Source organism: Pollicipes pollicipes, unplaced genomic scaffold (assembly GCF_011947565.3).
Source record: "Pollicipes pollicipes isolate AB1234 unplaced genomic scaffold, Ppol_2.1 Scaffold_7261;HRSCAF=8764_pilon_pilon_pilon, whole genome shotgun sequence".
Taxonomy (NCBI): Eukaryota; Metazoa; Arthropoda; class Thecostraca; order Pollicipedomorpha; family Pollicipedidae; genus Pollicipes; species Pollicipes pollicipes.
Genome location: NW_023597054.1, coordinates 5,224,179 through 5,234,808, shown reverse-complemented (window position 1 = coordinate 5,234,808; position 10,630 = coordinate 5,224,179). Strand labels below are relative to the sequence as shown.

Genomic DNA, 10,630 nt, shown 5'->3' with positions numbered 1-10,630 from the left:
TGCAAAATTGTTATTCAAGACAGCTATATTTTAGAGGCACACCCTGAACGTGCCAAGGCTGGTCTCAACTTGCCTAGGCCTTGCTCGCTTGGAAAGCAATTGCGCACTGTCATTGTTGTGAAAGCCCTGTAGTCGACTCAGTGATCCGGTACCTACTCAGGAGTGTTAACGACATCAGAGAGCCTCTTGACAGTCTCTAGGTCGTTTTAATACTTCAGTCTCTGATAACTATTCAGTGTACAACCTAAGATCTGATAGCATTTTGGGAAGTGATACAAATTTTGTTTTCTTCCCCCACTGAACCCAGTCTTCCTTCAGTGCCCCATCTGATTGGATGGGCGAGTTCATTGCAACTCGGACTATCCTCTAATGTTGAGACGAGAAGCATGCGTCAATAAAAAATGAGTAGCTTGACTGGACGAAGAATTGAACGGACTCTTGCATCCAATCCGATTGCATATAATTCAATGGTGTCATATGTGTTGAATATGACGGCATTCACTTTGCGAAAATTTACCACTTCTGCCCTGCTTGGCGACAAAGGTTTGCAATATGCGTTTGAACTGCTGGTAAAGCTTTCTTTTTCCCCACCTCGAATGCTAGCGCTTAATGATACCTACCTGTCTCATTCGGTACTGGAATCGTATTGTCGAGATGCGTCCAGGCCAAAGATTTCGAATCCACCAAAGCTTTTACTGTTTTCCCCGTAGACAGCAATGATACTAGGTGTTTGTAGATGTTGTTTCGTTTGCGCTGTTGTATTTCACGTCAGAGATTATGACGCAACAATGATAGCAGCTAAATGCAGTCAAACAACGGAATTGATAAGGCTGCCTGTCGAAGAAATCTAACTTTGCCCTTTTGCTGAAGATAAAACCGAGTGTTGGGAGCTAGCACAGGTTGATGGTTGATGCAAGGTGCCCTGCTTTGTGCATGGGCATTTCGCAGCATGTACAAGAAAAAACGCGTACAAGCGAGTTATGCAATGCATATGATGAACACACCAGTGATGCGATGCCAATAAAGCGGTGCATAGCGACCTTCACGATTTACGACTGAGCTGGGATCTGGAGGGAGTTTAACGTTCTCAGCGTGTGGTCGGTCACACGTGTATCGAGCACGTCTCTCCGCACGCCACCTCGTGACTGGCGCTCTGCCGTTCACCTCGTGACCGGACCGTGCTGTCCACAAACGCTCAGGGAGGTCGCGAGACACGGCCGCCGGTGGCGTCACATGGGGGTACCACGTGACGGCGGACCGATAGGCGGGCTCGCCGGGCCGGTCCGGCGCGACCGCCAGTGTTGCTGGGGGACTGCTGGCGGGCGCTGCCGACGCGAGACGATGGCGAGCAGACGGCTGATCGAAGCGCTGGTGCTGACGACCTGCACGGTGCTGGCGCAAGCTGGTTAGTTGCTGCTCGCCGGGCGGCGCTCGGTCGAGCTGTTTAGCTGCTGTTCACCAGGCGGCGCTCGGTCGAGCTGTTTAGCTGCTGTTCACCGGGCGGCGCTGGGTCGAGCTGTTTAGCTGCTGTTCACCGGGCGGCGCTCGGTCGAGCTGTTTAGCTACTGTTCACCGGGCGGCGCTCCGTCGAGCTGTTTAGCTACTGTTCGCCGGGCGGCGCTTGGTCGAGCTGTTTAGCTACTGTTCACCGGGCGGCGCTCGGTCGAGCTGTTTAGCTACTGTTCACCGGGCGACACTCGAGCGAGCTGGTTGGTTACTGCTCGCCGGACGACGCGGTTGCTGTCACAAAGCAGCCTTGCTGAACTGTGGAAGGCAACATATGCCTTGCAAAGTCAAAAGCGTGCTTATGTTTGACGTGGATCAGTTCATGTATAAGGCGATGTTGTCAACAACGTGGGGGTTTTCTACGACACATGTTGAGAGCTCGGACCTGTGCTCGGTTGTGTCGTACACTGTCGATATGTTCATAACGCCGCAAAGCACCGCTCAGCCGGTTCTGCGTATCTCGGGTGTCCTACAGGCTGCGTCTCTTCACTCATCATAGGCCAAAAAGAGCATGGTCGGAAACAGTTGCGGGCCCAGCCGCACCAAATCATAAGGTCACGCACTCTGAATTGACGATGTCGACAGTGCGTAGAGTTTTCCCCTCGACAACGAACCAATCCAGTTAAAAACTGCCGTACGCTTAAACCATCTTAGCGGCGGGTTCGACAGAAGCGTTACAACTTTTCAAAAAATTCTCTTTTGACACTCAGCTGCATACAGCAGCTTGATCCGCTGGTTCAATGTCAGCTTGATTAGAGGTTTGTCCAATACCGCCAGCGCCTCCCAAGTGTTTGGTCTGATGGCCAGCTACGCTGAAGCTCAAACCTTAGGTTGACCAGATCGCTTGCTTCGTCTGCCTCGTGGAAGTTTGTGCGGGTTGATAGCAACTGGCGGTAAAACACGACGTGGACAGTTCCCGTAGTTACCTAAAGGTATAACAATTCCGATCTTCCCTAAATGTCTTTGCAGGCAAAACATTTTCCTCGTTTCCAAAGTAAAACGGCTACATATGTTCATCACATGAACATATATAAGAAAACACATGTTCATTCCCAGAGCTTAGGTTGACCAGACTGATTACTTCGCTTGCCTCGTGGATGTTTGTGCTGGTTGACAGGAACTTTCGGTAAAGCACGACCTAAAAATTCCAGGAGTAACCTAAAGGCATAACAATTTTGACCTTCCCTAGAATGCCTTCACAGGCAGGACATCCTCCTTCTTTTCAAAGAAAAGCATCGAAACGTACTGCACTGAGAAACCCGAACTTCACGGCGATAAATATGGGATAGCTAAGGTTCAGTTAGATGACTAGTCCACGACAATTGAGAGAGTAGTTAAAACGCATACGATTGGTCGCCGGCTTAACGAGAGCGGTGGATTCCACGAGCTTTGCTTGCATTTCATACGTTGCATTTCACACACTGCATTGTCTGCCTCCTCCGAAGAGACATGCGTAACTCGAGATTGAAAACATCCTCCAAGTCATTCACTACACATTGCCCCCCCCCCCCTCCCCTGTTTGTCACGCTGTGGTTGGAGGGAGCGGCGCACGCATGTGTCTACAGTGAATGCATTTCGAGCAGAGGTGAGCGTTATGTGCCGAGTTTCTTACACTTAACAATTCAGGAGATGAATGCTGTATAATGCTGGCACCGCGAGTGCTTTAGCGGCCAAATACGTGTTATTCCACTGGGAACAACTGGGTTACGTGCAAGCGACCCCAGACTTGCACGCACGACCCCTTCATTATAAACGCGGCCCGCTGCCAACCGCGCCACCGATGCCGTGCGGCGTCGCCCGTGTGTCCGATGAAATTTCTGCTTGTTTGGGAAACAATTGACAGGATGATCGTTGAAGCCCAACTAATTAAGTCAGCTTATGGTGTTAAGTTCATTGCAATCTTCTGAGTAGGACAGGCCGAACAGCTTTTAAAAAATAATGGTTGTCCGCCTGTACCAAGCGAGGTAGTAGAGCTACAACGTTGAGCCACGGAACTACCACCTGAGTTCGGCTGGGGTCTGGATGCACAAGAAGTTAAGAAAAAAAATTCCGCTGTTGCATTTCGTGCTGCGCCACATTTTCGCACGAACCAGTCAACGTGTATGCTGCTAAGTTCCTTGTAAAACATGATTTTGCCTGGAAACTTTTGACGGGCGAACTCCAGAACTAAATTTGTTTTCTGAACAAGTGTTCGTTGCCTGTTCTATGCAAATGCAAAGACCCATGATTGCAATAAAAAATCTAAAAGCATTACGGTGAATCCCGGATCACCGAAGATTATGTGCTATGATGTGCTATACTACACGCCAATGTGCTACACTACACTATACATATGACTATACAGGCCTTCGTTACTTGCGGGTTGCAAGACCAAAGAGCTAGCCCTCGTCCTGATAGTTAAGGGTCGATGCAGCCTCCCTGGAGTTTCTGAGCATGCTTCTCCGGCGTGATGTGTAATCGCGCCGAAAGCTCGTTGGTATCCTCTGGCGTGTCCATGGCGCATGTTTTTGACGCCAGTAACGTGACCTTAGTGTATTGGATTTCTCAGTAGGGACGGTTGTCTTGCAAACACTGCACGGCGATCCGCGGCCGGTGCGGGCGACAGGCGGCGACCGACGATGCCGCGGAACGCACATGGGGGGCCGATATTGTCACACCTTAACGGACTCTTTAGCATAAGTGTGCGCTCAAAATACACAAAATACATGCCAGTGTACTCAGTATTAAAAAGGAGCACTCCTGTTCAATTTTTGCCACTACGAGACATGGTGCTTTAAATAGGGGCATGTACATAAAGTTAAAAAATCGATTGAAGAAAAAGTCGTCATTTCTTTTGGTTTACGGAGGTCAAATATTGACCTAGAGACATGAAAAGCATTCCTGATCGTGAGATCTCGTTGGGACCAGCCCACTGTTTTTGTCAGCCATCTCGTCTTTCTTGGTTTTGGAACTGCAAAGGCCGGGGATGAATCGCCCCCCCCCCCCCCCCCGCCTATCAGCCCAAGTTACGAAAACGGTGAATCAAGGCGGTGGCTTAAAGAAATAAAATTTTATCCTCACCTGAAAATACTACCGTGATATAGGAAAGGCATACTCCACATAACATAGCACGTACCTCCATGGACATAACATACGGCAAATGCATAAATACGGAATACACAGCAAACCCACTGCGGACTTACAGACTGAAAGCTAGGCAAGTTCCCAGTTGTCATATTCTTTGCTTTAGCTTTGATACACCTTTCGTCATCGAGCATTTGCATGTTACGATCATTTTTACCTCATCGCGCGGTTTCTGTGAAGTTGTTTGTGGGAGGAGAATGATAACAGTGATCTAATGCTACTTTGCACGTTCCAGATCCGGGCCATGAATGGACATATGAAGGCGAAAGCGGTAAGATAATCCGCCATCCATCGACCGAGCGTTGCTTGAGAACAATGTGCGGTTCCTAAGCATGATAAATTTAGGCCACGTCAGAACACTGATTCCTTACAGAATCCAAGGTAATTTACCAGCACTTATTCACAAACAATCATACAAGACACGCAACAAACGCAATGACCGCCATATTTTAACTTGGCTTATTTCAACAACAGTGTTGTTGGTGCAATGATCGCATTCCTTAATCGCCAATGCCACAGTGTTATTGGTTACGCCAGCAATGCCTTATCTGTATAACGACAAAAATAAAATCCCTTAGATCTTGAAAAAAAACAATGCTGCGAGTGCGGTTTCCGCTTTTATATCTAAAACACACTCCGTCTGGGGCACGATCATGTGTTTACCTTCCTTAATATAATGAAACTATTAACAGAAAGCATGCATAAACTTGGTAAAGTGTTAACAAATATGTGTATGAAACACACCACTTACTACGTGCTACCAAGGTTACGTAAAGTCTACTTTCCCAGCGTCAGGACAAAATGGCCTCTAGGTTACTCCAGATAAAGCTGGCGTGCGTCGAGCACCACATATAGATCACGAGAGCCAAAGCCTCAAACGTTTGGAGCGGTAATCTGTCATGTGCTCTCCATCGTTTGGAGCGGTAATCTGGCTTGTGCTCCCCATCGCTTGGAGCGGTAATCTGTCATGTGCTCCCCCATCGAAATGTCTCCGCGATATGCACCCGAATGAGTACCACCTGCGCACAATGACACCTGGCAGGGCCGGACCACTGGAGCAAGATGGGCTTCAAGAACTGCGAAAAGCACCGTCAGTCGCCAATCGCCATTGAAACCAGCAGCACCATCCGCAAACGCTTCAAGCCCATGGAGTTCTATCACTTCGACGAGATTCCACTCAACATGAGCCTCACGAACAACCGCCACAGTGGTGAGTGGTTCACCTTGCCGATTTATCTTTAAGTTAGTGATAAATATGTTTTTACCGCACAGTTTTCAGTCGACGGGCGCCGCATCACGTTTGTGGTTCGTCTAGTACATGACTCGACCAAGTTGTAGGGCTGGGCCGCTCTTCCCCAACAGCTACGGTGTCAGTGCCGACACGTTTCTCCGTTGTAGTATCTCATGCAGCACTGCCGTCGCCGCCCCGATGCTCCTCGCTTGGGATCCCTCTGACTTTGGTCCGCCGCTGGCACTCGCTCGGGGATCCCTCTGACTTTGGTCCGCCGCTGGCACTCGCTCGGGGATCCCTCTGACTTTGGTCCGCCGCTGGCACTCGCTCGGGGATCCCTCTGACTTTGGTCCACCGCTGGCACTCGCTCGGGGATCCCTCTGACTTTGGTCCGCCGCTGGCACTCGCTCGGGGATCCCTCTGACTTTGGTCCACCGCTGGCACTCGCTCGGGGATCCCTCTGACTTTGGTCCGCCGCTGGCACTCGCTCGGGGATCCCCCTGACTTTGGTCCGCCGCTGGCACTCGCTCGGGGATCCCCCTGACTTTGGTCCGCCGCTGGCACTCGCTCGGGGATCCCCCTGACTTTGGTCCGCCGCTGGCACTCGCAGCCGGGGCCGTCATGACCACCAAGAAAGTGCCGTTCATCCGGAGCGGCGGACTGCCCGGCGAGTTCGAGGTGGTCGGCTTTCACTTCCACTGGGGCCAGGACAGCACCAAGGGCTCCGAACACATCATTAACGGCAAAAGGTGGGTCTCGCTCCTGCTCCCCTCCTCTGCATCGTCCAATACATATTGGGTGAATGCGTCGCAAACTGGACGCATTCACCCAATCGAATGCGTTGCAAACTGGATGTGTTCACACAATCGAATTTGTGAGGGACTACCGTGAAGGGGCATGAACGTTTTCACAGCCGACCGTCTGTCTACATAGTTACAACACTCCTCGTCCTCCTTGTCTGTATTTATGCATACACAGTGCTGCTCTTGAGAAATAATGTCTATTTGAATATATCCCAACCACGAGAGCACTGTCACATGCAGGAGGTCATTGCACTGATTAGAGCACAGTCTAAAAACACACGTCAAACAACAACAAAACAACTAAAACGGGGACACAAATGGGTTGCACGTGGGCGAAGTCCGACGAGCGCTCGTTGTGCGCATTCCAAAACAGCACACTCACACATTCCTCATTCTGTTCAACAAGATATATTCGATTCCTTATTTGGTATTGGTCTTCCGGTGTGCCACCCGGAGGATCAGCGCAGCACTCAGTCCACAAATAACCGTGCCGTACGTAGCATGCCTGTGATGCGTTTGGGCATCAACTCGCAGTGACTGGCACACAACGGTCACTGTTGCAGCTACCCACTGGAGATGCATGTCGTGTGCAGGAACACCAAGTACACAAAGCTGCAGAGGGCGCTGGACCATCCGGACGGTCTCGCCGTGCTCGCGGTCTTGTTTGAGGTTTGTTACGTAATTCCTTTCTTGTGTCAGACCACAGATATGTGTCATGTTTCGAGGTTTCTGACAGATACTGCGTGCCATATCGTTTTTTAACGATGGATATACCACTGGCTAGTTGGGTGCATTCGCTTAAAGGTGGCTGTTGTGTGGCTGGTGACAAGTTAGAGGTGATAGCACAGAATGCTCTTCTCTAGCACGTATTTTTTGTCACGGGGATAAAAGCGCCTGCCTGACTCGTTGATTGTCACCAGCGCCAGGATGCAGTGCAACTAACAACGCGTATTACAAATATGCACCAAAAACACATTTACCACTCCCCGTATCGAGGCGGCGATGGCCGGTCCCCGGTGCCAAGCGAGCAGCTGGCGGTGCCTCGTCTGGGCAACTCCACCGGTCGACAGGTCAGCGATGTCAACAACCGCGCCATCGGCCGTCTGGAGAAGGCGCTGAGCGAGATCACCGAGGGCGGCGACTCCACCGTGGTCGAGGACCCTCCCCGGCTTCTCGAGCTCATGCCCTGGAACACCAACGACTTCTACCGCTACGACGGCTCGCTTACTACTCCGGGCTGCTACGAGGTCGTCACCTGGACCATATTCCAGCACACGGTCAAGGCCACCGAGGACGAGGTACGTGCCTGGTGTACTTCGGGAGACACGGTCTGCCGGCAGGTCTGCTTCGGGAGACTTCGGGAGACGCGGTCTGCCGGCAGGCTTCTGCCGGCATGCAAGAACTCCTTGTTGCCATTCGTCTCGATGAATACGCGATACCGACTGATTTTGCTTCTCTTGATAATAGACTGGTGACAATCTCCAGTAACGCTGACGGCCGACCGGTGACGACCTTGGACCGCGCTTGACCGCCGGTCTGCCGTCCACAGCTGCGGCTGTTCCGGTCCCTGAAGCGGACCAATACCACGGTCATCGGCCACAACTACCGGAACACGCAGCGCCGGTACGGCCGTCAGGTGTACCTGCGGCGGCCCGAGGACGAGGACGAGCTGGACTACGCCCTGGGGCACTCGCGGCAGACCGGCGGTGCATCCTCGCTCGGCGCCCACCTGGGCTCCGTGCTCCTGCTGGTCGGCTGCGCACTGGCCAGGCTCCCAGCGTAAAGCCCCCCCCCCCCCCGCGTAGGCAGATAGAGGTCGAGCAGGCCTTCGAATGGGCGCACGGTGCGGATCTCGTCGGAGAGTGATGCTAGGACAATGTTGGCCGGTGATATTTGCCGGTACGAATGTTTTTCCATGGCGTAGCGTGTAGTTGACCTGTTACGTGTTTTCGTTCAACAAGCCCGTGGCACCGGCGCGCCATGTGCGAGCAGACGCAGTCAGCGGCTTGTTGCGAGCAGACGCAGTCAGCGGCTCGTTGCGAGCAGACGCTGTCAGTGGCTTGTTGCGAGCAGACGCTGTCAGCGGCTCGTTGCGAGCAGACGCTGTTAGCGGCTTGTTGCGAGCAGACGCTGTCAGCGGCTCGTTGCGAGCGGACGCTGTCAGCGGCTTGTTGCGAGCAAACGCTGTCAGCGGCTCGTTGCGTGCAGACGCTGTCAGCGGCTTGTTGCGAGCAGACGCTGTCAGCGGCTCGTTGCGTGAGGTATTTTCGGTAAACAAACATTGCATGCCGTATGCTGTATTCACTGCATGCTGCTGTGCAGTTTTGTAATTTGAGTCGCGCTACTCTGAAGCCATTATCGATTTCCTAAAATCCACTGCTGATGATGCATGACCGTACTCAGTGTCTGCGTATTGGGCCATGCCACTGGTGACAGAAGGGCACTTCTCAGCTTTTCTTCTGCCAGCATTAATGACAGCATTTTATTGTATTGTTGTCAGGTCTGTTTTGTTCATGCGTTACTTTGTCAGCAATAAGCGGAAATCCCTGCTAAACAGAAGCTCCGTATGTACCATAGCGCATTGTTCTTTTCACCATTGTGATCAAAGTACCAACACTACACATGCACTCTTTTATCATGGAATTTCCTGCACTTGTGTATCAAAGCTGACGCATTCAGTGTGCGTAGCTTTGCATTCTTTTATTTGTACTGAAAGTGGCTACTATATTGCACTAGTGTCCGTTTAGCGTTGCAACAATGTCTGCCAGATTGCGTATCACTGGATACAAAGCTAAAAGGCAATTACTCTTTACCAAAAAAAGAAAACACGAGCAAAACCGCATTAGTTTTGCCACAATTCACTTCAGTAGGTTTACGGTTATAAAAACTCGCGTAGATCATAGCCCCTGTGACTTTTCCTCCATGTTTGTCTGCACTCATCTCACACCTGCTGCGTTCCTTCCTCCAGAAACATGATTTCACTGAAGTACGTACAAATCTAATTTCGCACTGCACTGTGTTGCGTCGCATTGTCACCCGCTGATGTAACGAATACACTTTGAATCGTCGTCATGCGGAATTTACGAGGCTGGTTCTTCTCATTCAGCAATGATTTCTTTGAGCACCCAATGATGTTTGAGCACCCAATGATGCGAAGACACCAAACCGTCAACCGATGCCAACGTTGTTGGATTGGGACAATCCGATGGTTGTTTACAGATGAGTCCAAAAGTAACACATCACTTCGTTCACCCAGTGACGTGACAGCGACCCCCACCACACGGAGCCCAGATGGCAGGGCGGACAGCTGCTGTCTGGGTGCAGCCGCGCCTAGGGGAGGGTCGCGCGCCCCGCCGGCGGCCGCACGCTCCAGCGTCCCGGCCCGGCCCCCCGTGCCAGTCGCCGGATGTAGAGTTGTGGTCACCGAGCACCGTCTGGATGACAACAGCTATAGCAGAGGTGGGCTGTCTTACATGCACAGCCAGTTCGCAAACGTTAAACCGGCACCGCGTCGTTATCATCATCAGTCACACAAAATTACATTTATGCGAGTTACTGAGCCGCGGGCCACGACCCGCCGCGCGTCCTTGAGGACCACCGCGTTGCAGCAATGCTTCCTAGACGTAACTGAGGGTCATTGGCCCTGTTAAGCACTGGCTGCTGTCTATAAATACGAAAAATGAATATTCGATGTTAGGATATGCTTAAGCCGAAGACCTGTTATGTAATACATCTATGACGACCGCGTCTGATACTTGAATGCAAAATGATAGATAGCAAATGAGTTAAAAGTGTAATGCATCGAGACAGGGTGTGTGCACAAAAGAGGCTATCAACACCGGATTTGTGCTTCCTCCGATTTGTGATTTCTATGATTTTCTCTTTTTTCTCTTATTTATGTTTATCAACCTTGGGTTTATGCTTTCAGTGTGAAAGGCACCGTATGTGTGTGAGGCTGGAGAAAGGT

General features: G+C 51.3%; 1 protein-coding gene across 1 annotated transcript; it reads left to right on the top strand.

Moving 5' to 3' along the window:
- The first annotated feature begins 1,321 nt into the window (after positions 1–1,321).
- Positions 1,322–9,725, top strand: LOC119113143 (putative carbonic anhydrase 3). Its single transcript, XM_037237492.1, has 7 exons — positions 1,322–1,405; positions 4,865–4,900; positions 5,672–5,839; positions 6,471–6,609; positions 7,227–7,332; positions 7,734–7,961; positions 8,213–9,725. Exons 1-7 carry the CDS (start codon positions 1,342–1,344, stop codon positions 8,444–8,446), a joined length of 975 nt encoding a protein of 324 aa, XP_037093387.1. The 5' UTR covers positions 1,322–1,341; the 3' UTR covers positions 8,447–9,725.
- Positions 9,726–10,630: the final 905 nt, after the last annotated feature.

Bases quoted from the DNA above. Each gene is read 5' to 3' on its own strand.
- LOC119113143 (XM_037237492.1), top strand. From the start codon at position 1,342: ATGGCGAGCAGACGGCTGATCGAAGCGCTGGTGCTGACGACCTGCACG. The intron at 6,610-7,226 runs GTGGGTCTCGCT...TCACTGTTGCAG, and splicing joins CACATCATTAACGGCAAAAG to CTACCCACTGGAGATGCATG. The intron at 7,333-7,733 runs GTTTGTTACGTA...ACCGGTCGACAG, and splicing joins TGCTCGCGGTCTTGTTTGAG to GTCAGCGATGTCAACAACCG.